The sequence below is a fragment of the Papio anubis genome, chromosome 16 (genome assembly GCF_008728515.1).
Source record: "Papio anubis isolate 15944 chromosome 16, Panubis1.0, whole genome shotgun sequence".
Taxonomy (NCBI): Eukaryota; Metazoa; Chordata; class Mammalia; order Primates; family Cercopithecidae; genus Papio; species Papio anubis.
Genome location: NC_044991.1, coordinates 41,791,609 through 41,818,689, shown reverse-complemented (window position 1 = coordinate 41,818,689; position 27,081 = coordinate 41,791,609). Strand labels below are relative to the sequence as shown.

At 45.3% G+C, this 27,081-nt stretch overlaps 1 protein-coding gene across 10 annotated transcripts in view; it reads right to left on the bottom strand.

Annotated features, from left to right (window-relative positions):
- Positions 1 to 26,751, bottom strand: part of KIF16B (kinesin family member 16B) — a 308,558-nt gene extending 281,807 nt beyond the window's left edge. For 7 of the 10 annotated variants that reach the window (XM_009216573.3, XM_021921252.2, XM_009216575.3 and 4 more), the window contains exon 1: positions 26,537 to 26,736. In XM_009216573.3, the coding sequence (XP_009214837.2) occupies positions 26,537 to 26,583 (47 nt within the window). In that variant the 5' untranslated portion in view covers positions 26,584 to 26,736. Of the gene's footprint in view, positions 1 to 26,536 lie in introns of all 10 variants that reach the window. The other 3 variants (XM_003905090.4, XM_003905091.4, XM_009216570.3) reach the window with 1 other exon arrangement.
- Between the last annotated feature and the right edge of the window lie 330 nt (positions 26,752 to 27,081).

Sequence of the window (27,081 nt, the reverse complement as noted above, 5' to 3'; positions counted from 1 at the left end):
TTAGTGGAGACGGGGTTTCACCATATTGCCCAGGCTCGTCTCGAACTCCTGACCTCAAAGGATCTGCCCGCCTTGGTCTCCCAAAGTGCTAGGATTATAGGCGTGAGCCACCATGCCCGACTTTCTCTTATTTTTAAATTATTGTGAATTATGTCTAATTATTCTGATGACATATGGACTGTCCCATCTAAAGACACATAAGCATGCTGTGTCCTTCCTGTCCCATGCTCAGTGTTCCCGTCCATCACCTCTCCTGAGGCAAGCTGGCCATGCCCACTCTGCCCACTCATGGCCAGAGGCAGGACAAACACATGCCTCCCCTTTACAAGGCTGTGAGGGATACAGAAACATTAATATCAAGGCTCATGCCCTTCAATGGCCCACAATCACCCCACATGGGTGACAGCAAATGGCTAGTGCTGTCAATCAGGCATGGGTGGCCACACCAAGGAGATACCTGACTTCACCAAGGAGATACCTGACTTCACCAAGGGGATACCTGACTTTAGTAAGTGAAACAAAGTGAGTCCAAAAAAGAAGCGCAATCACATTTTTTATACTGGGGGAAAAGGAGTACGTCACCAGAAAGTTCCTTTCCAGAATGTTCTTTGAAACTGTGTCATATCGCCTTCTTCATTGCCTCCACAACCTCAGTTTGATAAAGAACTGCTCCCATGGCCGGGCGCGGTGGCTCACGCCTGTAATCCCAGCACTTTGGGAGGCCGAGGCAGGCGGATCACAAGGTCAGGAGATCGAGACCACGGTGAAACCCCGTCTCTACTAAAAATACAAAAAATTAGCTGGGCGCGGTGGTGGGCACCTGTAGTCCCAGCTACTCAGGAGGCTGAGGCAGGAGAATGGCATGAACCCGGGAGGCGGAGCTTGCAGTGAGCCGAGATCGCACCACTGCACTCCAGCCTGGGTGACAGAGCGAGACTCCTTCTCAAAAAAAAAAAAAAGAACTGCTCCCCACCTGCCTCTGCTCTCACTCCTTTCCAGAGCACGCTGCTCAGACACAGAGAATGCTATTCCCCACCTGCGCTTTCTGAGGAGCGCTGCAACGCACACAACACAAAGAAACAAAACAGGAAGAAACAGCAACACTCTAAACGCAGGCACATTTTCATTTTGCCGTCAGCCAGGAAACACCAGGGCATCAACTGAAGGCGAGCACACTGACCGTGGTCCAGGGCACACTGCGTCTGGTGCACGTCCAATAAACCAAATCCCAGCAGGGACCCCCAACCCGGGAGTTCTCCAGCTCTGCTGCTCACAGGACTCTCCTGCAGCTTTAAAACCCCTGATGCCCAGGCTGCACCCCAAACCAATTAAATCTGACTCTCTGCGGGAGGGAAGCGAGTGTCAGCTGAGAAGGCTGAGAATCAGCGTCCTAATTCTTGTTTCTCTAGCTCCCCCATTAAATGTTTCAGAGGCACAATTAGTGGCTTATCCCATAATGAGATGTCACTACCAAAGCCTAAAGGAGAAAATAAACTATGACACAGATCTGATCCCAACAGCCAATTTCGGGTCTTCTATTAAATAACTGACCAAGGCTTTGACAACTGCTCAGCCTCTGTCTACTCATCCATAAAATGAGGATCAGTCTTGCCTGCTCTACCACGTCAGAGGGAGCTACAAGGTTCAGAGGATGGATTCAGAGTGCACACAGAAAGATAAAGCTGACACAGAAGCACATCGCCATTCAGCACTACCAGCCCCAGTTGCAGAAGCTCCTTTCAGAGCTGTATCTTGTAGAACACGCATCCCAAAGCCCTGGGTCATGAAGCCGTAGTGGTCTATGGGCAGATAGGAACCAGGCCACTCAGCAGGAGGTGAGCAGCAGGCAAGCGAGCATTACCACCTGAGCTCTACCCTCCTGTCCTATCCGGGGCATTGCATTCTCATAGGAGAGCAAACCCCATTGTAAATGGCGCATGCAAGGGATCTAGGTTGTAACCTCCTTATTAGAATCTAACTAATGCCTAATGCCTGACGGCCTGAGGTGAAACAGTTTCATCGCAAAACCATTCCCACCCCTGTGCCCTGCCCATGGAAAAACTGTCTTCACAAAACCGGTCCAAGAAGGTTTGGGACCACTGCTGTAAAAGATCCAGATTCCTGGCTATTTCCACACCCCAGGAGACAGACCTGCTTTCCTGATCTTAGTGACTAGAACAGGACCAGCTTGTTCACGCAGTAACTGAGACGCAAGGCTGCTTGTGGCACAACGGGACAAAGGCCACCGGAAGACACCTCACCTCCCCAAAATACTAAAAACACTAATACAGTAGGAAAGCAGTAAAGGGAAATGGTGTAAAGTGAATAAGGAGTTTTAAATAAAGTAAATAAAAAATAATCTTAAAATATTCATTTTCTTTTCTTTTTCCCTAGAGAGCTTGCTAAAACACATGAAACATTCTTTTTTTTTTTTCTTTTTTTTTGAGACAGGGTTCACTCAGTCACCCAGGCTGGAGTGCAGTGGTGCGATCACAGCTCCGGTAGCCTCACCCTCCCTAGGCTCAGATGATCCTCCCACCTCAGTCTCCCAAGTAGCTAGGACTACGGGCACGTGCCACCGTGTCCAGCTAATTTTTTCTATTTTTTGTAGAGATGGGTTTTCGCCATGTTGCCCAGGCTGGACTCGAACTCCTGGGCTCAAGTGATCCACCATGACCTCCCAAAGTCCTGGGATTATAGGCATGAGCCACCATGCCTGAAACATTCATTCTAAACTAGAAGTTTTAAAATGGCATCCCAGGGCTAGAACTGGTACTCTAAAACATTTTTAATTAGTTGCCAACATCTTTAAAATAATACTTTACACGAGAGCCTGGATTTACCACTTCTCTCCAAACACAGGAGGATATGGCCACCTGTGCCCACTTTCCAGAGGAGAGCAGGGGTGGGAGCTGAGCAGCATCTTCACCAGGAGGAGTGCTGAGCTCCCCAAGGTCCAACCCAGCAGGCCCAGTCAGCTGCTCCCCGCCCAGACATGGAGTCAGAGCCTACAGGAAACTTACAAGGGAAGAAATTATGCCTCTAACAGTAAGAAACTTTCTTAAATGACTAATTGTAGCCAATCTAAAAAATATGATTGTGGCTTCTCAAATGACCATCATGTACTTTCTGTTAGATTTTAGTATCTTCTCCCATCCATGATGCCTCTAAGGGAGAGAGAAGCAATGAAAATGCTGGCTGATAGGATGAAAATAATCAAGCTTACTTTGAACAAAACATGCTTTAACCCAGCTAGGAGCACATAAGGTGTGACTGTCCAGGTTTTCTAATTTCTTATTTAGGATGTAGTGAAGAAACCACCAGTGCGGGGCTTTCTCTTCTTTTTTTTTTTTTTTTTGAGATGGAATTTCACTCTTGTTGCCTAGGCTGAAGTGCAATGGCACACTCTGAGCTCACTGCAACCTCTGCCTCCTGGGTTCAAGCAATTCTCCTGCCCTGGCCTCCTAAGTAGCTGGGATTACAGGCATTTGCCACCATGTCCGGCTAATTTTGTATTTTTAGTAGAGACAGGGTTTCACCATGTTGGTCAGGCTGGTCTCGAACTCCTGACGTCAGGTGATCCACTCGCCTCAGCCTCCCAAAGTGCTGGGATTACAGGTGTGAGCCGCCGTGCCCGGCCGAGGGACTTTCTCTCTCCTTTCCTCCTGTCTTTCCAGTGTGGGCCGCATCTCTCCAGCTTTGATTCCTTCTGACTCCTTGCTGGTGCCGGTACCTCCCAAGGCCCTAAAGGTGTGCAACTTTTGAAGAAGGAGCCTGCCAACCCCTGGAGCTGTAAAGCAGGCACAATAATAGCAGGTTCTTATCACTGAAGAATTCATCCCAGAATCCTTGAAACTGAATACACGACCACAGTTTGCAGACAGAAATGAAAGAAATAACCTTGTCCTTAAGCCAGAAGGGCCTGAGGTAAGAAAGCCCTCTGATGTCATCAGTGTTCCTTGCAATCAAGCATAGACAGAGAGCAAAACAGGTCTGGCCTCATTTCTGTGGCTCAGCTGACCGAATAGTCTGTGCCCAAGAAAGCAGGCCCCCTCCCATGACAGCTATAGGAGGGCAAAGGAAGGCTCAAGTTGCACCTGGTGGGACAGTTACATCTCTAATTTAGACATCATTTCAAAGGAGGGCAGGGGGGCGGAGCTAACATATAATGTAATGCCACCCACCGTCCGAGGCCAAGAGGGCTCATCTTGAGATAACGCGATGACATCAAATGAGCAGTTCGACTTCTGTTTTACTCACGTCCTCAACTCTCAAGTGTCACTCTTCCGCTCTTTTATGATTAATCATGCCTTTTCATTCAGCCTCGCCTCTCCTGCACACTGACACTTCCCCTGAGCCCCCCTTAGGTTTCATGGCTCTGTCTGCATTTTCAAAGCTTGACAGACCCAGCTCAGCACTTGAAATAGGAAGCTCTCTAACACAAGAAGGCCCTTAGCTTCCTACAAGTCATACAGAGAAGGGAATTGAGAACAGCTACATGTGCCTCTGAAAACAAACAAGTGGATAAAATCGTATCACGCTGAAGCCAAACGGAGGACTCAAACTGCTGGTATCACCCCAGCATATGCAATATTAACACGCAGCCATTATGAGCTTCGTTGAGGTCTTCGGGTGAGGCCTCTGGGCACTATACCTGTTGTTCCAGGCTGGTCCCCACTTCAGATCTGTCTCTCCAAGTACCTTTCCTGATGCCGCAAGTCTGTTAGACCCAACACTCACCATGGGCTTCCACAGCACCACAGCACCTAGTATAGCAAAGGCAAGAACTGTGCCCAGTTTGGAGACACTGTATCCCGACATGCAGCCCAGAGGTTTTTAAAGGTCTTAGGGGGCTCTGCAAGTTAAAACTATTTTGATTATGACACCAGGACATTATTTGTCTTTTTCACTTTCACATTTCTGATGGCTAAGGAAATGTGTGCTTATATATTCCTATGTTTTGACTTTCTAATTTTTTTTTTTTTTTTAAGACAGAGTACAATGATATGATCTTGGCTCACTGCAACCTCTGCCTCCTGGGTTCAAGCAATTCTCCTGCCTCAGTCTCCCGAGTAGCTGGGATTACAAGTGCCTGCCACCACACCCAGCTAATTTTTGTATTTTTAGTAGAGACAGGGTTTCACCGTGTTGGCCAGGCTGGTCTCGAATTCCTGACCTCAAGTGATCCACCTGTTTCGGCCTCCCAAAGTGCTGGGATTACAGGCATGAGCCATCATACCTGGCCTCTATTTTAATTTCTAATGGGTGCTGGGTGTGGTGGCTCACATCTGTACGTCTGTAATCCTAGAACTTTGGGAGGCGAAACTGGGAGGATCGCTTGAGGCCAGGAGTTCAAGACCAGCCTGGGCAAGGCAGTGACACCACATCTCTACAAAACTTTGTTTTAATCAATCAGGTATGGTGGTGCACACCTACAGTCCTAGATGCTGGGGAAACCAGGGTGGGAGGATCTGTTGAGCCCGGGAGTTCAAGGCTGCAGTGAGCTATGATCTGCCGCTGCACTCCAGCCTGGGTGACAGAGTAAAACCCTGTCTCTAAAAAGAATTTTTTAACATTTGCCAGATGCAGTGGTGCACACTGTAGTCTTAGCTACTCAGGAAGATCACTTGAGCCCAAGAGTTCAAGCCTGCAGTGAGCTATGATCATGTCACTGCACTCCAGCCTAGGCAACAGAATGAGATTTTGTCTTTAAAAAAAAAAAAAAAAATTCAAATGTGGTAAATACAGATTAAAATAAAGATTTTAATTTCTACTGTGATGAAACAAGAGCTCTTTGGAATCCTCAATAATGTTTAAGCATTTAAGAGGTCTTGAAACCAAAACTTTGATCATTGCTAGTCCAGCACCAGGGCTGGGAGTAACAGGCCTCAATCAATCAATCAATCAATGATAGATGATGGATGGATGGAACCTCTTTCTAGGAATACTCTGAGGTCTAGGGTATGGTCTGCTATGGACAAGAGATAGAAAGAAGAGGTCCTCAGGAGTCAGTTCATTCCCTCTTGACTAGGAAGGAAAAGAAACAGATTTGGGGAACCACCATATGAAGCCATTATATGAACCATCATATGAACTATCATGTGTGTTCCAAGACCCTCGGAACACATCAGTGACTCCAACCATCCTCTCCCACAGCTCTCTCCACCATGTTTCGCTGTAGTTAATGCCACGTTCTGCACTGTTTAGAAAATGACCACAGACCATGTTACCCAGCCCGTCCCCCCAGTCACCCAGAGCTATCACCCATTCCTCTTCCCACTCCATCTTGTCAGTCACTATGAATTCTACCTCTTAATTATCTCCTAGATCCTTCAGGATTTAACTTGGACATCCCTTCCTCCAAGCAGATTTCCTGGCCCCTTCTCCCTATCAAGTCTCTCTGTTAGAGGCTCTTACAGAAGCTTCTTCCTTCTTTTCTAGAGTATTTCCCTCAGCCTCTAAATGCACACACATTTGTGAGATTTTCACAATGTCTGTCTCTCCAACTAGACTGTAAGCTCCAGAAAGGCTGGAATGCAGCTGGCCTTGCTGACCATGGTACCCTGAGCACCTGCCTAGAAGCCTGGGACAGAGGAAGGGCTTAATAAATGATGGATAGCTGGCTAGTTGGTTTGGCAGGTAGTTGAGTGATGAGGTTTGGGTAGTTGGACACCGTAGGTGGATAGGTGGAAGGATGAGTGGATAGAGGTGGGACAGGTGTACAGATGACTGGCTGGGTAGCTGGGCGGGTGGAGAGGTGAGTGGGAGAGTAGAACCACTCTCACTGCAAAGCACTAGTTCAGGCTCATACCATCAGCCTCCCAAACAGGGAGGCTCCCTCTCTGGCTTTCTAATAAAACAAAGTTCATTGCGTTACACCATTCGTAAACTGGCTCCTATCATCCACAGAATCAGCTGAGAGGTAAATCATTTTTAGAAGAATGGGTAGGAAGAAACAATAATAAAGTCCAAAGAGCACAGCTGGTCTAACAAGGTACCCCACAATTTGGCCTCCCACATCTCTGGTCTCCACTCTCACCACCCATCTGAAGTTTCAACCATTTCCTGAGACTTTGTAGCTGACAGTCACACTCCAGAGCCTGGGGCCTCTGTATGCTTTCTGCTTAAAATGCTAGTGCCAACCTTGTCTGTTGGGTGACTCATCCTGCCAGGGAGCCCTGCCCTCAGTGCTGGTGTCCTCTAGGGTGTTTCTCCAGCCCTCCCAAGGAGCTCTACTCAATGCCTCCTGACCCCATGCTGTCAGGCCTGATAATAACACAACATTATTAACTAAAGAACTTGTGAGGTTTTGTTTCTGTTGTTCCCACAAGATCATGAGCTACTTGAGAGTGGGGATCGTACCCTTACTCATCGCCAGCCAAGAAAAGCTCTGTGGCTTTTACTGAGCCCAATGAAGAGACAGACATGGAGTTTTTATTGAGCCCAAGAGAGCATCTACTCTTCACCAGCCAAGCCTATTTGGACCTCAATAGCTCAACTTCCCCCAAAACACCTTGCTTGTAAACATAAGCTTACACTGATGTTCCTTTCTCCAGACACCTACTGTACTTTACTATCTACACAGCAGAACTTAGAACTCGGTGACTAGTGGACTTTGTCCATTCATTATTGAGTTATGTAAGATTCTGCTCCACACTGATAGCAGTGGCCCACCTGGAGCAACCACTGCCAAGACGCGGCAGCAGCGGGGGAGGCACAGCTGGGCTGCATGCTCCACAGAGCCGGAAGGAGCCAGGAGCAGACAGGAGCCCAAAGCAGGCAGGAGCCCTAAACTGTCACAGCCTGGCCAGGTGTGCACACACTTGGGGAAGCACTGACATGCAGCCGCTGCTGCTTCAGCCCCCTCCAGACTTTTGGCACTGATGAGCATGGGAGGGAAGCTGAAGTGGGACCGAGGGCAGCTCAGCGCCAGCCTGCAGGCGCCCCTTGGCATGAACAGCCTGGGCACCATGAACAGCAACAGGAGGCAGGCAGGCTCCTGGGCAGAAGAAGGTGGGTCCTGGGTGAAGTCCCAAATTCAAACTGAGGAGGACCAAGCCTGGGGGCCTGGGGGCCAAGCTGCCAGTCCCGCAGAGTGGAGTGGGAACTTGTGGGGTTTTTTTCCAGGCCCACCCATAGCCGCCCATGGACCAATCTGCACATACTTCCTACCCTATAAGGCCCACAAAAGCCCAGGACTCAGCCAGACTCAAGAAGACAATGACCGGCCAGCTGCAGAGAGGAGTTATCCACTCCAGGGTCTCCTCTTTGCTGAGAGCTGAACACTCATTGGGACACCCTACCTGCAGACAGGAGCTACCCAGTGTGGGTCTCCTCTGAGCTGTTCTGTCACTCAATAAAGCTCCTCCTTGCCTTGCTCACCCTCCACTTTCCCATGTACTTTATTCTTCTTGGACACAGGACAGACACTCAGGACCATCAAATGGTAGAGCTAAAACAGCTGTAGCACAAACAGGGCTGAAACATGCCCCTTGCTCACTACGTTACAGGCAACAAAAAGGAGACAAGAGAGGAGAGAACTGTGGCCCTTTGGGAAGCCCACGCCTAGGAGATCCCCGAGCCAGGGCTGTCACACCCTCTTTGGGGCTCTGCAGTTTCTGGTGTCTCCAAGCTTCCGGGTGCTACCACATTCCCCAGTGCCAGTTATGGAAGCTGCTTGCAGTACGTCCAGTCCAGCTGCAGCCTCGCAGGGAGCTGGCACCCATGCCAGCATTGGGAGTTGCCCACCCCACTGCAGCCAGCATGCCTGACTGTGAGCAGTAGATGGACCCCACACTCACTCACACACCCTTCACCGCTCCATGCCTGGACTTGCCCTTGGCAGGCATGGGATCCAGGCTGAGAGCACAAGCTGAGCACAACCTGCCAGGCTGAGTGGGCAGAATGAGCCCAGTAGGCCTGAGCAAAACTTGGGCAAAAGTGCCACTGGCCACAAAGGTTTCCAGCTGGCAAAATGACACCCCAAGGATCCCACACCAACATCACCACAATATTCATGTAAAACCCTAGGTACAAGACAATATTGTAACGTTACATTGATTGTGCTTACTCTGTGCAAGCACTTCACAGTCATTAATTCTTGAAGTCCTCAAAATAACCCTGTGAATAAGGAACATATTATCCTATGATCCTCTTCACTGTACAGAAGAGGATATGAGATGAAATCAGAAGACAAAGTGCCATGTATAAAACGACGCAGGTGGTTAGTAGCAATGGCAGGATGTAATATTAGAATCTACCCTTCCACATCCATGCCTCTGCCACACTCTGCACTGTACTGGGCATGATGCAAAAGTTTGGGATTATGAGACTGATGACATCCCCAAAGAAACCTCACTAATTTAATCAAGCCATAGTCCAAAGGTCATCCTCCAAGGAAAAGCTCATACAAGGAAAAAGCTGTTTCTCACATGCAGAAAACACTTAATGTCTGCTGAACAGATGAATAAAGAAATAAAAACAAAGCAAATCAATAAATACAAATATGCTTCAAGGGATTAAGAAGACGATATAGAAAAATACATCACCTTTGTTCAGTACTGATTAGTGATAGAAAAGTCAGAGAAGGTAAAAGGGAAAAGGGGGAAGATGACAAAAACAAAAACAATCACAAAACTTACTTATTCTTCAAAATCAAAAGAGAACGGAATTCAAGCGAAGATCAAGTCAAAGACAACCAAATCAGTTTCATGAGCACTTAGGCTCTAGAGAAGGAGGAATGGATTATTTCTACTGATCCATTAATTCATTTATTAGTCATGAGAAAGGGCAGAAAATCTGAAAACTATTTGTTACTAGAAAACACGGGCTATGTTACTCTGGAAACAAGGTTCCCTTGGGGAAAAGCTTGCCTTGGAGTGTTCCTAAATTCCCTCCTTTACCATCCTCCTCCTTCCAACACTGGTCCACTCATTAGACACTGATAACATCAGCCCCCACCTCCCCAGCTCATCTTCAGAGACGGTCCACTGCCAACAGAGTAAAGGCTGTTCATCTCAATGCTAGAAGAAACTAGCAGGTCACTTGGCTGCAACTTCTTTACATGACACTCTAGCTGGTGATCAGCCCCACCAAAAAAAAAAGAAAGAAACAGCACAACCAGGTGGTATCACACCTGTCTCCTCAACAGAATGGCTCTCCACATTCTCACACTGCTCTGCCATGAACCAACTGCTCACTAACTGGCTACGCAGAGCTTCCAGAGAGTAAGGACTATGCCCACTATGTCCCCGGTGCAAAACATGATGCTGTGCACTCTGTACGTAGTCAGTAAATGCTTGCTGAGTGAATAATCATGACTGTATACATCCAGGCCTCTTGCTCAAATCACTGTGTGTCTATTCTTGCCCCCTGGGACTCTGTTCTCCACTAGCAGCACAAGTGACCTTTTGACAACATATGTCAGGCCACCACATGTTCTCACTCCTCCAATGGCCCTACCACACTTAAAACCTAAGACTTTACCATGGCTTAATAGGCCCTACATGAGCCACACTTCCCTACTCAGGGTCCACGGACTTCCCTGCATCCATTGCATGTTCCAGGCATGCTCCTGACACATGGCCTCTGCATTGGCTGTGACTTCTGCCTAGAATGTTCTTCCCAGATATTACTACGGTTCATTACCTTACTTCCTTCACCAATCACTTGCACAGACAGTCCTTCCCTGACCAATGTTATCTGTGGTTAGCGACCCCTTTACTGTGCTTTATTTTCTTTACAGAATGTTACCACCTACCACTACCTTATGATCTTTTGTTTACTGACTCGACCTGTGCTGTCCAATATGGCAGCTACCAGCCACATGTGGCTACTGAACACCTGATACGTGACTAGCCCAAATTGAGTTGTGCTGTAGGTACAAAATCACACCAGATTTTAAAGACGTATTTACTACAAAAAATGTAAAATAACTCATTAATATTCTCTCTCTCTTTCTATATATATATATATACACACACACACACACACACACACATATATATATACACACACACACACACATTTTTTTTTTTGAGATGGAGTCTTGCTCTGTTGCCCAGGCTGGAGTACAATGGCGTGATCTTGGCTCACTGCAACCTCCGCCTCCCGGGTTTATGAAATTCTCCTGCCTCAGCCTCCCGAGTAGGTGAGATTACAGGTGCCCGCTACCGCGCCTGGCTAATTTTTGTAATTTTAGTAGAGACGGGGTTTCATCATATTGGCCAGGCTGGTCTCAAACTCCTGAACTCAAGTGATCCACCTGCCTCAGCCTCTCAAAGTGCTGGGATTACAGGTGTGAGCCACTGTGCCTGGCCCACTGTGCATTTTTTATGTATAATCTACCCCATATAGTCATCACAGTAACACCAGAGGAAGAGGGAAAGAAGGGAGGACTATTGAAGAATCTGAGGCTCAGAGAAGTACAATAATACCTCCAAGCTCACACAATGAGCAAGTGGCAGACTCAGAATGCAAACCCGTGTCTTCCAGCCTCAGTCCCTGGCACCTGGCCCTCCACCCGAGGCCCAGGCTGGCAGCCGGCAGACAGCATCACTACCCACAGAGATTATCTGTTTGGCCTGCATCGCTTGCTTTAGTTGTTTGTTTCCACTATAATCTTTGCCAAATATTTGAAAATTTAGGGATTTTAACAGTCCAGGTTCCCATTTTTCAATGAACACCCGAACACTTGGTACACGCCAAGCACAAGGAGCATAATCCAAGAACAAGACAGAAGTGGCTCCAGCGCTCACAGAGGGACTCAGACAACAAACCAGGAAGTAAGGAAAATACCTAAGAGGCCACATTTTGGTAAGTGCTGTAAATGAGGAAAAATAGAGAGGTGGGATAGGAAACACCAGCGATAGGGGGCGCTATTTTCAATGGCATAACTGAGGAAGCCCACATCGAAGAAGCGTCATTTGAACAAAAACTCAAGAGAGGAGGAGTGGAGATGTGGACATCTGGGGAAAGAACACCTCCAGCAGCTGTGTGGCAAGTGCAAAGGTCCTGAATGGCATCGCTGATCAGAATGGAGAAACATCATCTGTCTAGACACAGGGTGGCAGAAAGAGACAACTTCCCCTTCTGGGTACAGAAGTGTTACTGGAATGTGGCTCTTAGCCAGGAACAACAGGTTCCCAGCCTTCCCTGCATCCGGCGTGGCCATGTGGCGATTCTCATCAACGAAGGGTGAGCATTATTGATATGTCTCTCCTACACCAAAACAGCCAAGAAGCGGGTATGCCTCCGCCACCCTCTCACCTCTTCCGCTGGCTAGACAGAGATGACAGTGAGGCCCCAGAGATATAAAAGAGGCTCCAGGATATAGAAGAAAAGTCACCTGCTGACCAGGAACTGGTCAGATAGCCATCTGTTCACATGACGAAAGATAAACTTCTTTGGTATCTTTAGTGCAAGCCATGAAAACGTGGGGGTAGGCCACGTGCGGTGGCTCACGCCTGTAATCCCAACACTTTGGGAGGCCAAGGTGGGCAGATTCACTTGAGGCCAGGAGTTCCAGACCGGCCTGGCCAACATGGCAAAACCGTGTCTCCACTAAAAATACAAAATTTAGCTGGGTGCGGTGGTAGGCGCCTGTAATCCCAGCTGCTCTGGAGTCTGAGGCACAAGAATCGCCTGAACCTGAGAGGCGGAGGTTGCAGTGAGCCCAGATCATGCCACTGCACTCCAACCTAGGCAACAGAGGAAGACTCAAAAAAAAAAAAAAAAAAAAAAAAAAGTGTGGGTAAATTTGTTACGGAAGCTAGCAAGTGCCCTCCACAGCCTATTATCTCCCTGATTGTGAAGCTGAAAATAAATTTATTTTCTCCTCTCTGCTCACGGTTTCTAACGTAGAATTATTCCAGGTCTGCCCGACCCCTAAAGGCATTGAGTTTTCAGCCCTTGTACTATATTTTTAACAATTCTGCCTAAAACCAATACTTGCCACACCACTGAGACCTGTCTTCCTCCAACTCACTCTAAACTCCAACCCTTTCCACCCCACCAAGAATCAAAATGCCCCACGCCTCATCTGATAAGTGAAAGTAAACAATCCAGTCAAGGTGTTAACACCCCGAAGTGCCTATCTATAGTCCATCAAAGGATGCCAGGAGGCAGAATTCCTCAATCTTTTGAATGGACAGAGGTATCCTGGAGGAAATGCCATCTACTCTTACCCTAAATATGATTATCAGTATAGGCAAAGTTGCTCCTAATACCAAAAAAAGTCTTAACTAAGAATGTTTCACACAGCTGGGTTTAACAAAAACAAAACAGCAACAACAACAACAAAGACAGTTTATGCCTGTAATCCCCACATGCTGGGAAGTCCAACACAGAAGGATCACTTGAGCCCAGGGATTCAAGACCAGCCTGGGCAACATAAGGAGACTCCATCTCCTACCAAAAAAATTTTTTTAATTACTAATAGCTGGGTGTGGTGGTGCATGACTGTAGCCCCAGTTCCTCGGGAGGCTGAGGCAGGAGGTTCACTTGAGCCCAGGAGGCCGAGGCTACAGTGAGCCATGATCATGCCACTATACTCCAGCCTGGGTGACAGAACAAAAAAGACCTTGTCTCAAAAAAAAAAAATGTTTTACATGATAACGAAATGAATTTTGTTATCTTGGACTGGATCCCAGACCAGATAAAAGACATTGCTGGGGCAATTTGAGAGATCTGAATAAAGTCTACAGATTAGTTAATAATGTATCAATATTACCTTCCTGGTTTTGATAATTATAAGATAGTTATAGGAGAAAATAACATTCAAAGAAGTTGGGTAAAAGGTACATGGGAACTCTGTACTATTTTTGCAAATTCTTCAAAATAAAAAGTTAAAAATATTTTTTAAAAGAAGAAAAAAAAGTGCCTTAATTGAATCATCACATGTGGGCACCAGCCAAGGACCACTGATACCTTCTCACAAGGGCCCACCTACCTGGTCAAATGAAAACACCAACTTTAGGGAAAAGGATGAGAACAGACCAAATATTTTTGTAAAGCCTTATCTGGCAAATTGCTTCACTTTTGAGCTAGTCTCCATCACCTAGAATCATTTTTTCTTGACAGTTCCCTGGGGAACTTTTAAGTCCTGCTCAGAGGAAGTTCACACAGTGACTTACCTGGGCCCCAGGCAGAACAGACTCTGTCAATAAGACGGGGAAAATAAGAATCAGCAGGTGCAATGAGGTGAGACCACAGGCCCCTGGGGCAAAGGACACCAAGTTCCCGAGAGCAGGTATCGCATGCGGGGTTCAGAATCCTATACTCCTAAAAGTTTAAAATCTTGGTCTGAGCAATGGCTCAAGCCTGTAATTCCAACACTTTGGGAGGCCAACGCAGGTGGATCATCTGAGCTCAGGAGTTCAAGACCAACCTAGGCGACATGGTGAAACCCCATGCCTAAAAGAAATACAAAAATCACCTAGCTACTTGCGGGGCTGAGGCTGAGGTGGGAGGATGGCTTGGGCCTGGGAGGTCAATGCTGCAGTGAGCCATTTTCGTGCCACTGCACTCAAGCCTGGGGGACAAAGTGAGACATTATCTCAAAAAAAAAAAAAGAGCTCTAACCAGCTAACAAGAGGAAACGGAATCGGCAGTCACTCTGATGGCATGATGTCTCAGTGTTGTCTCAAATAACAAAATCGGATTTTACCAACTTCTTCTCTGGATGATAAATTCACTTCATCAGTGTTTTTTCAAACTATGAACCATAAAATCATTTTAGTGAGTAACAATCATCTTTTTTTAAAAAAAATGTAGTAGAGAGGCCAGGCGCAGTGGCTCATGCCTGTAATCCCTGCACTTTGGGAGGCTGAGGTGGGTGCGTCACCTGAGGTCAGGAGTTCAAGACCAGCCTGGCCAACATGGTGAAATTCCATCTCAACTAAAAACGCAAAAAAAAAAAAAAAAAATTCGCTGGGCGTGGTGGAGGGTATCTGTAATCCCAGCTACTCAAGAGGTTGAGGCAGAAGAATCGCTTGAACCCAGGAGGTGGAGGTTACAGTGGACAGAGATGGAGCCACTGCACTCCAGCCTGGGCCACAGAGCAAGACTCTGTCTCAAAAAGAAAAAAAAAAAAGTAGTAGAAAGTAGAAACAAAAAAATCAGCATGCATTGAGAGGATGAATGTCTTACTGTGAATCTTGTTTGAAGCACACAGTTCTATACAATCATCATCAGCCTTCCAAATCACAAGCGTCCTTCATTTCAAATGATATGACAAATCCTTTCTCACTAAGTCAGAGGGAAAAAAATGTTTTAAATAGTTTTTATATTCACAATAACTTTTATTAGAAAATCTGAGATGTGTTCCCATGAGGGGAAAATTCTTTTGCAAACTGAAGTCAAAAACTTTAAGTATCTCCCCCAAGATATTTATTAATTATAAACAGGAAAAAAATAAATAAAACATTACAGTGGAGAAACCTTGCAGATACCACCTTAACCACACACTCAAGGTCAACATCACCAATAATAAGATATACTGACATCACATACCCCAGTATCATATGGACACAAAATCACTTTTGTGGTATTCTTGCCAAAACTGCTTAACTTCAATTTATTTGTGATAAAACATCAGAGAAAGCCACACTGAGAATCATCCTAAGAAATAATGGACCAGTACTCTTCAAAAATTAAGGTTACAAAAAACAAGGAAAGACTTACAAACTGTCACGTACCAGAGGAGACTCAGGAGACATGCTACTTTTAGATGCAATGTGGGATACCGGATTGGATGCTGAACCGGAAGGAAGACATTAGTGGGAAAACCAGTGAAATCTAGATAAAGTTTAGTTAATTTCTTGGTTTTGATCATTGTACTGTGGCTACATAAAGGATAATATCACAGGAAGTTCAGTGATGAGTTCATATATGAGTACTCTCTACTATTTTGCAACTTTACTATAAATCTACAATTATTTCAAAATAAATTTTTTAAACACTTTTTCTGAAGAAAGAAACAAGAGTATTCTGCCCTATAAACTATATATCACTTTAACACAGTACAGTGCTGTACCATAGTGCTGTACCTCCAACTCTAACCTTAAGGGATAATCATAATATGCACTGAGTGTGTAATCTTAAGTAATCTTAATCTTTATTGGGAGTGTAATATTAAATAAACTGAATACACGGGAAAGAGCTGAAGCTGTCCTTCTTTACCCAGGCGCTTGCTCAGCCCTCTGTCACCCCTCGCATCTTCCTAATACCCAGTAGGAGGATTGTCAAGATGCTCTTTTCCTCCTCACGGGGAACAATGTGAGACATGCAACAAATGCCACGACTAGGGATTCCCAATCCCTCACGAGCATCCACAGAAAGTGCGAGGCATGTGTGAAGCGTGAGGGGAGATACTTATTAATGCAACGAATACTTTCTGAGTGCTCATGTCTACCCGGCACAGTGCCAGGTCCCGGGGAAACAGTCATGAACAAGACCTACATGGTGACTGGCTCTCAGAGAGTTTGAGAGATAATAAGCAAACAAAAAAATATATTCACACATACACACACACATACATTCATAAAATGGGGAATATTACCAAACCAGAAAATCAAAGTAAGGTAATAAAGCCTTCTCTGAAGACAGGCATACAAGATAGAACCTGATCCTTCTCTGAGACTCAGTTTCCCATCTATAAGACGAATCTAATGGTGTTCACCCCTATAGAACTGTTGTGAAGAAGTGAATTAGATAAAACAGCGCAGGATTTAGCAGAATTCCTAGCAAGTGAATGAGTGGCCAGAAATAGTAATTAGTGACCAAATTACTGATCAACCATTACATTGAAAGCGTTAACTTTCTCAATTTACTTTAAATTCTACATATCCCACTGAAATGTACTTAAAGAGTCTATGAATAAATGACTGATTACAGAAACAGCTATTTCCTCTCTTCTGGACAGCAACAATGAAAAATGAATAGATTTGGAAATGGACAGATAAAAAACCACAAAGCTCAGCTTGCTCAGTGACTGAAAGCAAGCTCCCTGGCCCCACTGGTGGTTACCTCCTTTGTGCTTGGATGAATGTGCGGGCTAAGTCCAAGCCAGTGCTGACCAACCTCCCTGGAAGGATTTTTTCCCCTGTCTTTTTATAACTTGAACTTGAGGAAAGGCAGTCAAAGCCACCAAAATAAATCTCTCAGTCCTCAGGAAGGGGCTAAAACACTATTACTTCTTTTCCCAGGCTATAGGTACAAGTATAATTAACATATTCTCTTTCACAAAACAAGCTTCAGTAAGAGGGCATCCCAATTCCAGAATATGCAAACACAAAGCTATCAAAATAACTTAGAAAAATAGTCAAGAAACAAGGAAGCATCATATAAATCAACTTTAAACCAAAGTGCTATAGATCACACAACTGGACATTTCTAAATAACTTCTCTCTCTCTCTGACAGGCAAAAAGAAACACGTACACACTCTATCTCTGCCACTGCACTCTCTCCCACTCCACTGTCACGCTCACACACACAGTTTCCATGTTTAAAATCAAGCAATAGAAGTTTAAAACCAAAATATGTTTAGTAAACAGTCTAAGTCACTCAAGAGCACCTTTTAAACTACTAATACATCTTGTACAGGTGTATTTTGCACACAAAGATATTTTAAAATATTGCATAAGGAAAAACACCAGGCACTTGCATCACATTACTTATCAAGTTCACCTAAAACAAAGAAAAAACTTCCACGTGCTCCCAACTCAAGGAGTCAGCAACAGCAGCAACTCTCCCCTCCTTTCTCTTTCCAGCAGCCAGCCGCGCCTTTCCTCCCTTGCTCCTCCGGCCTTCTTTCACCAACCCCCAACTCCCTGTTTTCTTTTTCTCTTCTTCAAAACAAAAAGAGACAAACAAACAAAAAAAAAATCTGTCTTCTGCTGAGCCTGGCTTTGTCATGTCCAGGTAAGGGCTGGGATCCAGGGATGTAGACCAGGCCATGCCTCAAACAAGGAGTAAAAAAAGTTTCAAAAGATTATAGGAGTCAACCTCTGCACAGGTGCACGCAAACGAGGCTTTCTCCTTCCTTTCATCTCTCCATTCACTGGAAGGGCAGCAACAGGCCACCTCCAACGCCCTCACAGCCCAATCACACTGCACACACCTCCCACAAACATGGCACTGCCTCCCACCCCTCAACTAGAACAACTCCCTCCAGAGACTTCAGCCCGACCGCCTGACTGTGCAGCCTTCCGCACTGGCGACCTTCTCTCCTCCCAAGCCTTGAGCCCCTTGGTTGGGTGTGACATTCTACTCTCCTGTCTTCCTCCCTTCCTCTCTGCACGTCCCTTCTCTCTCCAACTTGATCCTCCACTCCTACCTCCCGAAATCTGGCTGTCAGTAACAATAGTGAGTATAAAAAATTATAGTAACTATGATTTAGTGGACAGTTATTATGTATTTATTTATTTCATCTGATCTCAACGACTTACACAGCATTATTTTACAGAAGTGGTTCTCAAATGTTGTGGCCTCAGGACGCTTTTATGGGCTTAAAAAATTACTGAGGAGACCCAAGAGCTTTTATTAACATCAATTACCTATTGATAGTTACCACATTAGAAATTAAAACTGTTAAAATTTTAAACAAAATGCATAGCCCACAGAGCCATGACATCATCACACATCATGCAGTTTCTGGAAAATTCAACTGTACCGTCACAAGAGAATGAAAAAATGAAATATAGCATGTTAGTAGTACTGTGAAAACAGTTCTGACTTTGTGAACCCCTATAAAAGAGTCTCAGTGACACCCAGTTGTCCCTGGGCCACACTTTGAGAATCACTGTTTTACAAAACAGAATCTGAGCCTTGAAGAGGAAAATCAGCTTGCCCAGTCACTCGACTAGCCCAGTGAAGGGCTCCAGCCTGAACCCGGCTCATGCAGCACTGCTGTTACCCTCTCTCTTTCTTCCTTACTGGGCTCTTCCTAGGAGACAGAACTCACTTCCACCACAGCAACTATCACCTTCCGGTGACCCACCTGCAAATGCACATCCGCACAGCTGATAACTCACCCGAGTTTCTACTGCCCAGAGTTCCCACAAGCACCCCGAAACAAATCAACAGACCACCAAGCCCTTCCACCCATCCCGACCCGTGCAGGGCCAGCATCGTTTCCTTTGGGAAAGGTCATTCTTCCACTTAATAAGGCCCCAAGCCACTCAGAATCATCTTTGACTCCCCATTTCTCTATGTCCTGCTGACTGGTCTTTAGAATGTCTCTTGCAACTGCCAAAAGCAGAATATAGAAGTGTATACATTATGTTCCTACACAAACGGGAAAAAGACTAGGTACAAATGCACCAAAAGTTTATGAGTAGTTAGCTCCAGATCGTGGGATTATAAGCAATTTGCGATTTGATCTCTTCCGTATATTTTTCTGTATAACACACGTTTCATAAGCATACATTATTTTCATAATCAGAAAACACAGTGATTGCTTCTTCAGGGGTTTGTTTGTAAGTTTTGCCCCTTGCCTCTGCCTTTTCCAATTACAACCAAGCCCAGATTCCGATCACCATGGGTCATATTTCAGTTCTCTTTACTGTCTTCCTGCACTAGTTGTCAGCACTCAGACAGACATCTTGAACCTTAGTCTTGTGTAACAGAGTGGTGGCAGGAAAGTCAGGGAGATAATAATGCATAAAAGGCACTTTGCACAGCCCTTGGCAAATGGTAAATAAAAGTTCACCGTTACTGGTGCTAGTATTATTATTTCCCTACACTGCTATTAGATGAAACTTCAGAAAACACTAAATGGCAAATGACAGCCCTGTTTTAGAACCATTAGTAGTTCACAATGCCTAATAATATACCTGATATTTACAGAACCCTTACTTTTGGACCCAACACTGTAAGAAATGCTACCTCACTCAATTACCATTTCAGCCCCACGAGGTGGTCCTATGGAGATCTCCATTTTACAGATGAAGAAACTGAGGCACAGACATGTTCAATAAAGTGCCAAGGCATGAAGCTAGAAAGTAAAAGAGCTGGAATTCAAGCCTTTATTCAGTCTTGTTGCACAGGAGAATTTTCCAGGATGGTGGAAATATTTATATCTGCATTATTGAATATGTGTCTATTGAGCATTTGAAGTGTGCCTAATGCAATTAACTAAAATCCTTATTTTATTTTATTTTATGTTAACTTAAATAGTCACATAGATGGCCGACAGTTATCATACCGGCCAGCACAGGGATCTAGAGATGAAAAACCCAAATGCCCAGGCTTAACAAAGAAAAGTCCTCACAACACCCTGTCTACCAGACTTCCAACTAATTCTTACAAAATCTTCAATTTGTCTAAAATCATTAGTGAAGTAAACATGTTCCCACCTTCCAGCCACCCTCTGCCCACCTCTCGCCTAAGTCTTCTGTATAATGAAAGGACTTTAGGAAGTTAGAGTAGGGGAGACTTGGGTTTAAATCCAGCATCATAGTATACTAGCTGTGTGACCTTGGGCAGTCTTGTTTATTTTTGAGCAATCAATCTCCTTATTTCAGTCTCTGAGCCCTTGTTCCTCATCTATAGAATGGGCTGACAATGTCAACTTCCAAAGAGTATCAGCCAAGCACCTAACAGAAATTATCTATAAGGTCACTGGTCATATCCCTTCAGGGCTCAACTCAAGTTCCACCCTCTTACCTAAAGAGACTGCAGAAGCCCTGGAGATCTCTTCCTCCAGCCTCCATAATTCCCTAGAGGTTCCATCTCAACCGTACACAGATTCTATTGTTATTTTTTTGTGTAGTGTGTTCTCCAATAGGCACTTCCCTGAGGCCACGGGCTTCTGTCATCTGTAAGCCCGAGGCAAAAAGTCTCTACACAAAGGGCTCTGAAGGGAACCGGAGGAGCTGGCTCAATCCAGCATTATTATCTGAGGGGTCTCAGTCCCCCCTCTGTAAAACGGGGATAAAAAGTGAGGGCTTGGCAGGGCGCAGTGGCTCACGCCTGTAATCCCAGCACTTTGGGAGGCCGAGGCGGGCGGATCACGAGGTCAGGAGATCGAGACCATCCTGGTTAACACGGTGAAACCCCGTCCCTACTACAAATACAAAAAATTAGCCGGGCGTGCTGGCGGGCGCCTGTAGTCCCAGCTACTCGGGAGGCTGAGGCAGGAGAATGGGGTGAACCCAGGAGGTGGAGCTTGCAGTGAGCCGAGATAGTGCCGACTGCAAAAAAAAAAAAAAAAAAAAAAAAGTGAGGGCTTTTATCAGTCAGTCAATTGGTGGGAAGAAGAAATGCAATTGCCAAGGTAAAGAAATAAGCGTAGGGCCAGGCTGGGCGCAGTGGCTCAGGCCTGTAATCCCAGCACTTTGGGAGGCCGAGGCGGGTGAATCACGAGGTCAGGAGATCAAGACCATCCTGGCTAACACGGTGAAACCCCATCTCTACCAAAAATACAAAAAATTGGCTGGGCGTGGTGGCGGGCGCCTGTAGTCCCAGCTACTTGGGAGGCCGAGGCAGGAGAATGGCGTGAACCCAGGAGGCGGAGCTTGCAGTGAGCCTAGATCGCCCCACTGCACTCCAGCCTGGCGAATAGAGCGAGACTCCATCTCAAAGGAAAAAAAAAGAAGCGTAGTACCTGATACCTGGCAGTGCCTTGACAGATACCTCCCGTCCTTAATACAAGACATGTTTGTCCTCATCATCACTGACCTAAGAGGCTAACCATGAACTACTTTCCCTTTGACACTATCTTCTTTTCAAAAGGGGAAGACGTCAGTACACGCTAAAGATATCTAATCCAGGCAAAATGCCACTGGTGGTTTTTTTCTTCTTTTTCTCTCCTGAACTTGATAGACTTGACACTAGATTCTACCTGAGAGGCTAATCAGGAAGAAAGGCTGAGAACAGTAAGGAAAGAGAAAGAATGGGGTGAATGTGCCCTATCAGATAAGCAAGGACGTTATAAAACATAGCTATAAAGCTGACACATCACCAGCACTCAGTAAATATTTTTTGGCATTTTTTAAATACTTGCTTTTGAATAAAGTTACAATTATTAAACTGTAAAAATAACAGTACTGACAACAAGCACTCTTCATGGCGCCCTTGCTGAACGCCAGGCTCTGTGTGGAGAGCTTTATCCACATGCGTTATCTCACCTGAACCCACAACAGTGTTTTTCACACCCAACTGCAACTCTTTTGTGGATCACACCTGTAATCCCAGCATTTTGGGAGGCCAAGGTGGGAGGATCACTTGAGCCCAGGAGTTTGAGATCAGCCTGGGCAACATAGGGAGACCCCGCCTCTATAAATAATTTTAAAAATTAGCAAAGTGTGGCGGTGTGCACCAACAGTCCCACTTACTCAGGAGCCTGAGGCAGGGGGATCACCTGAGCCCACCAGGAGGTGGAGGCTGCAGTGAGCCATGACTGCACCTCTGCACTCCAGCTTGGGCAACAGGGTAAGACCCTGTCTCAAAAAAAATAAATAAATAAATGGCATATCTGTGACGGTCTTAAGAAACTGACTTTGACTTTGGGCAAGTTAACTATGTGCTATGATCTGAATGTTTGTGTCCCCCTAAAATTCAAATATTGAAACCTAACCCCTCACTGAGATAGTATTAAGAGGTAGGGCCTTTGGGAGGTGATCAGGTCATGAGGTCCTTGTGAATGGGATTAGCACCCTTACAAAACGGGCCCAAGGGAGTCTGTTTGCTCCTTCTACCACGTGAGGACACAGCAGGAATCTACTATGTATGAGGACCTGGCTTTCACAAGATAGCCTATCTGCTGGCACCTTGATCTTGGATATCCCAAGCTTCAGAACTACGAGAAATAAATGCTTGTTGTTTATAAGCCACCCAGTTTATGGTGTTTTGTTACAGCAGTCCAAATAGACCAAGAAACTATGTCTCCCAATCTGTATAATGGCATAACAATAATAGTCTCCACATGCCAAGCTGGCTGCAAAGATTAAACTGGATTTTGTACCTGGAGCTGGGACCAGAGAGTCTGGCACAGAGTCAAGTCTCAATAAAAGTGGCTACTACTTTGCCTACGCAACAGAATCACTTCCGCATTTGAAATGAGTATTATTGCCACATAATTGAAAGCTACAAGGCAATAAAAATAATCTCATCACATCTTAGCCTGAATCAAGCGCTCACATTCCTTACAACGCTGACTGATTACTGCAAAGGCCCCTAGTTTAGAAACTCAGTCAAACTCAACACTCCACCACCAGCAGTCCTTACTTTCCAATAACTCTGGGACTTGTTTCTCTGTAGGTTGCTTTTCCTTTGCCTGAGGCTCCACTACTCTAAAGATTACCATTAAAAAAATTATTAACAACTTCCTTCAATCCTCCTCACAACCAACTGAAACTTCTCCAGTGCCAATGAATTTTGTAGGTGACTTTTTAAAATTACCTAAATAAGCATTGCTGGGTCAATAATTAATTCTAAGTATTAATTATAAAACTACGCATGAGAAAAAAACAAACAGTAAAAAGAAAAAAATGCCTTTCACCTTTGCCAAATGGATTCATCATCAGTCCTCCTCTTTAGAGGTATCAGTGTTAGGTTTCTTATAAACCACTACATACAGATGAACCTGTGTGTGTGTGTGTGTATGTGTGTGTACATTTGTTAGCACACACATACACACAACTTTACTCCACTGTGGATATCTTGCTTTTCTCAATCCTCTACCTTGGAACTCTTTTAAGATCAACACCCTCTTTCTAAGAGTTGCATAACATTCCACCAAATGATTTAGGCCGTAACTTAACAAATTTCCCAGTTTTGTATATTAAGGTCATTTATGATTTTTTGTTATAAACGATGATGCAAAAATCATCATCTTTACACATAGATCTTTGTAGGCAGAAATATAATCCATATAATAAAAATTAGAAATTAGAAAAACTAGAAATTGTCAGATCAAAGAGTTTATAGATTTCCAATTTTTTTAAGGGAAGCATTTTTTGCTTAAGTATAAAGATTTCTAATCTTGACAGCTACTGTCAAATTTCCCAATATGAAAGTTTCAGATGTTTTGATCCTTTATGCTTCTGTGACCAATGCAGAGGCGTCTGTTTCATCACTCCTCTACCAGCAATTGATGCTCAGTTAACATTTATCAATCTCGCTGGCTAAAAAATGGCATTTTATCACTATTATAGCATGCATGTCTTTCCTTATAAATTAGGTCAAGTATATTCAGTTGCCAATTTATATATCTCTTTCCACTCACTGCCAACTTCTGAATCATTGACTCTCCTTGAAAGTACTGTTGGGAAGGTTATCAAGTAGCCTTGTCTTCGAGACCAAGGACACCATCTTATTCTCATCATCCTGGCAATATTTGACACTAACCACTACCACCTCCTTCAGGATGCTCGTCTCCCTTTCCTGCCATGACTATTTGCTGTGCTGGTTCTCCTCTATGGACTGCAAGTCAATCTTCTCCCTGAAATCCTAGAGAGGGGGATATCCCAATGTCCAATCCCTGGCTCCCTTTTCTTCTCACGTAACATCCTTAAATTGTGGTTTATGTGCAAAAGATTTCCAAATGTCGATCCTCAAATCACCTGAGACCTAATCCCGCATTTTCAGCTTTCTGCTGGACACCTCTAGCAGAGGGATGGATGTCCTTCCCACACTTCAGATAATGAACAAGGTCAACATGCATGAAACACTTGCTCTGTGCTTGTACTTGACACGTATTGCATCTCATGTAACTCTCCACATCCAAGAGAGAACACAACAACTTCATTGTCCACCTTCCTCAATCTTTACTCACCTTCTTCAGCATCAAACCTCAGTTAATGATTCTACACTCGCATCTTTCCCCCTTCTTCCCATCCAGTGAGCTGCCAAATCCTGCCAATTCTGCCAGTGAATGGTCTTCGTGTAACTATCCTGCCTTCCCATTTCACCTCTGGCTCAGACTGCTGATCACCTGCCTCTTACCTCAATCTTGACACCACCAGAGTTCTCTACTGAGAATATAAATAACATCACATGAACCTGCCTCCTCAAAGCCCAAGGCCTCTGGACTTATTTCCTGCCATCCCTCCATGTCCCTGGGCTCCAGGCCTACACTGGCAAGGCACTGAACTCACAGTTCCTGTCCCAGCAGGCCCAATATTTCGCAAGACTCATGCCAGTACATAATCCCTCTCTCACCAGATCACGGGCTCACCAGGTCTCATTCCGCTTGTATCCCAGAAAGCATCCAGCACAATGCTATGTGTTTGGTAGGTGCTTAACAAATACTTTCTAAAGTTACACAACACAATTTGCTAGCATATGCTCATATTATTCCAAAGGAGAAAAAGAACTTCCATATATATGAAAATCCATAATAAAGAAAAATCTTTGTAAAGTTTATCTTCTATGATTGAATGTACACAGAAACATAAAAATTCCCTTAGAGCAAAAAAGTCAAACTCTTACTTTAAACAGCTTTAGAAATAACTCAAAAGTCACAAAAAGCAGACTCTAAAAACATTGGGTTTTAATTATTACAAACCAAAATAATGATTTCCTACTTGCCAAGAGAAGAAACAGATTCAGATGAGTCAAATAAGGTTCTGGAAATCTTTTGATTTTATGGTCTTCAGATGCCCCAATCAGGCATCAGAACTACCAAACATTAACCTCCACAAGTTGATATGACAAAAGCAAAAAAGGCCTATGTTAAGTCAAATATCCACCAACTTGGTAGAGAAGTCAATAAAATCAAATAGCTCTGTGTGAACCTCGCCTATCACCTTTGAGGACACATCCCATTTAGGTCTACTTCATTCTTTAAAGTCAAACCAATTTAAAAAGTAACTTTTCCAAAGAATCTTTCTAAACTGATTAAAAGAGGTCATTGAAAAGGGAGCACACACTATTTTTCAGTGAATGAAGATAAGGATTCTGAAAAGCATTACTTTGTAGAAATACATAACAAGATTAAATTTTGTGTGTAACACTCTTCCTCTCTCTTAATATCAGAATATTTCAAACACGTGTAAAGCGTCCTTGACTTTTTTCTAGGAGTCAGGACTTTGTCAGAGTTGTCTCTGACATAAAGTTAGGAAGTGATAAGTTATGGATTAGACATTCACGGAATCAAAATCATCTCTAACTGAAAGATTAAAAAGTAGCATGGTTAATTGTTAAGAGAACTTCTGAGTTGGTAGAAATGAGGGGTTCGCCTGACAGCTCGTGGTGCCCCCCTCAGCACTCTCACCATCCCCCCAACTATTTTACATCTTCATGGTAATGTTCCCTTGATGCTTTTTTAAAGGGGGAACAGGAAAAGCTCAAGTTAATAGGGTGGAGAGAGTTAACAGAATCTTCTCCTTTACCACCAGGGTCCTCTCCAGGGCAATGTGAACGGGACAGCAGTGCACGAAGTCCTCCAGGCCCCCAGAGGCCACAGCTTGGGCCCGGTGGGCCAGGACCAGCCGGTGACACTTTTAAGTCCAGGCTGGCTTTGGGGGAGCTGGAAACAGGCTTCCTCTGGGTGGGCGCGCGACAAGGGGGCGGGGCGCGGGCGGCCCCACTCACCTGCGATTCATGGGCCGGACCCTCACGGCCACCTTGACCGATGCCATCGCTCATCCCGACCCAGCCCGCGCGGGGTCCCACCAGCCCAGAACTCCGCGGTCGCCGGCGACGCTGGCGACTCAGATCCCGGCTCCCGCCCACTTCCCTCTCGCCCCCGCCCCTCTGCTCCCGGCCGGACCTGGAGTTCCGCGGCGGCCCCACCTGCCAGGCCACTGAGCATGCCCAGAGCGGCTCCGGCCCGCGTGATCCGTGCGCCGCGGTTTGGCGACGGCCGGGCGGCGCGGAGGGGCGGGGCCGCGGGGCCTGGGCGCCGCCTCCGGGATCCCCTAGTCTGGAAGGGCCACGTTGTGGACCGTGGCGCAGAGGTTATGGAGGGCGACCAGGGACTGATGGTTTCAGGAAAACTAGAATCCACCCTTACAGCCTGAAAAACTGGAGAGAAGAGGATCGCAGCAATTTAAAGCCAGCGGCAAGGATCACAGTCCTGGGGTCAGATGACCAAAGCAAGGACCTGGCTTCACCCAGTCAAGCATGAGTTAACTCAT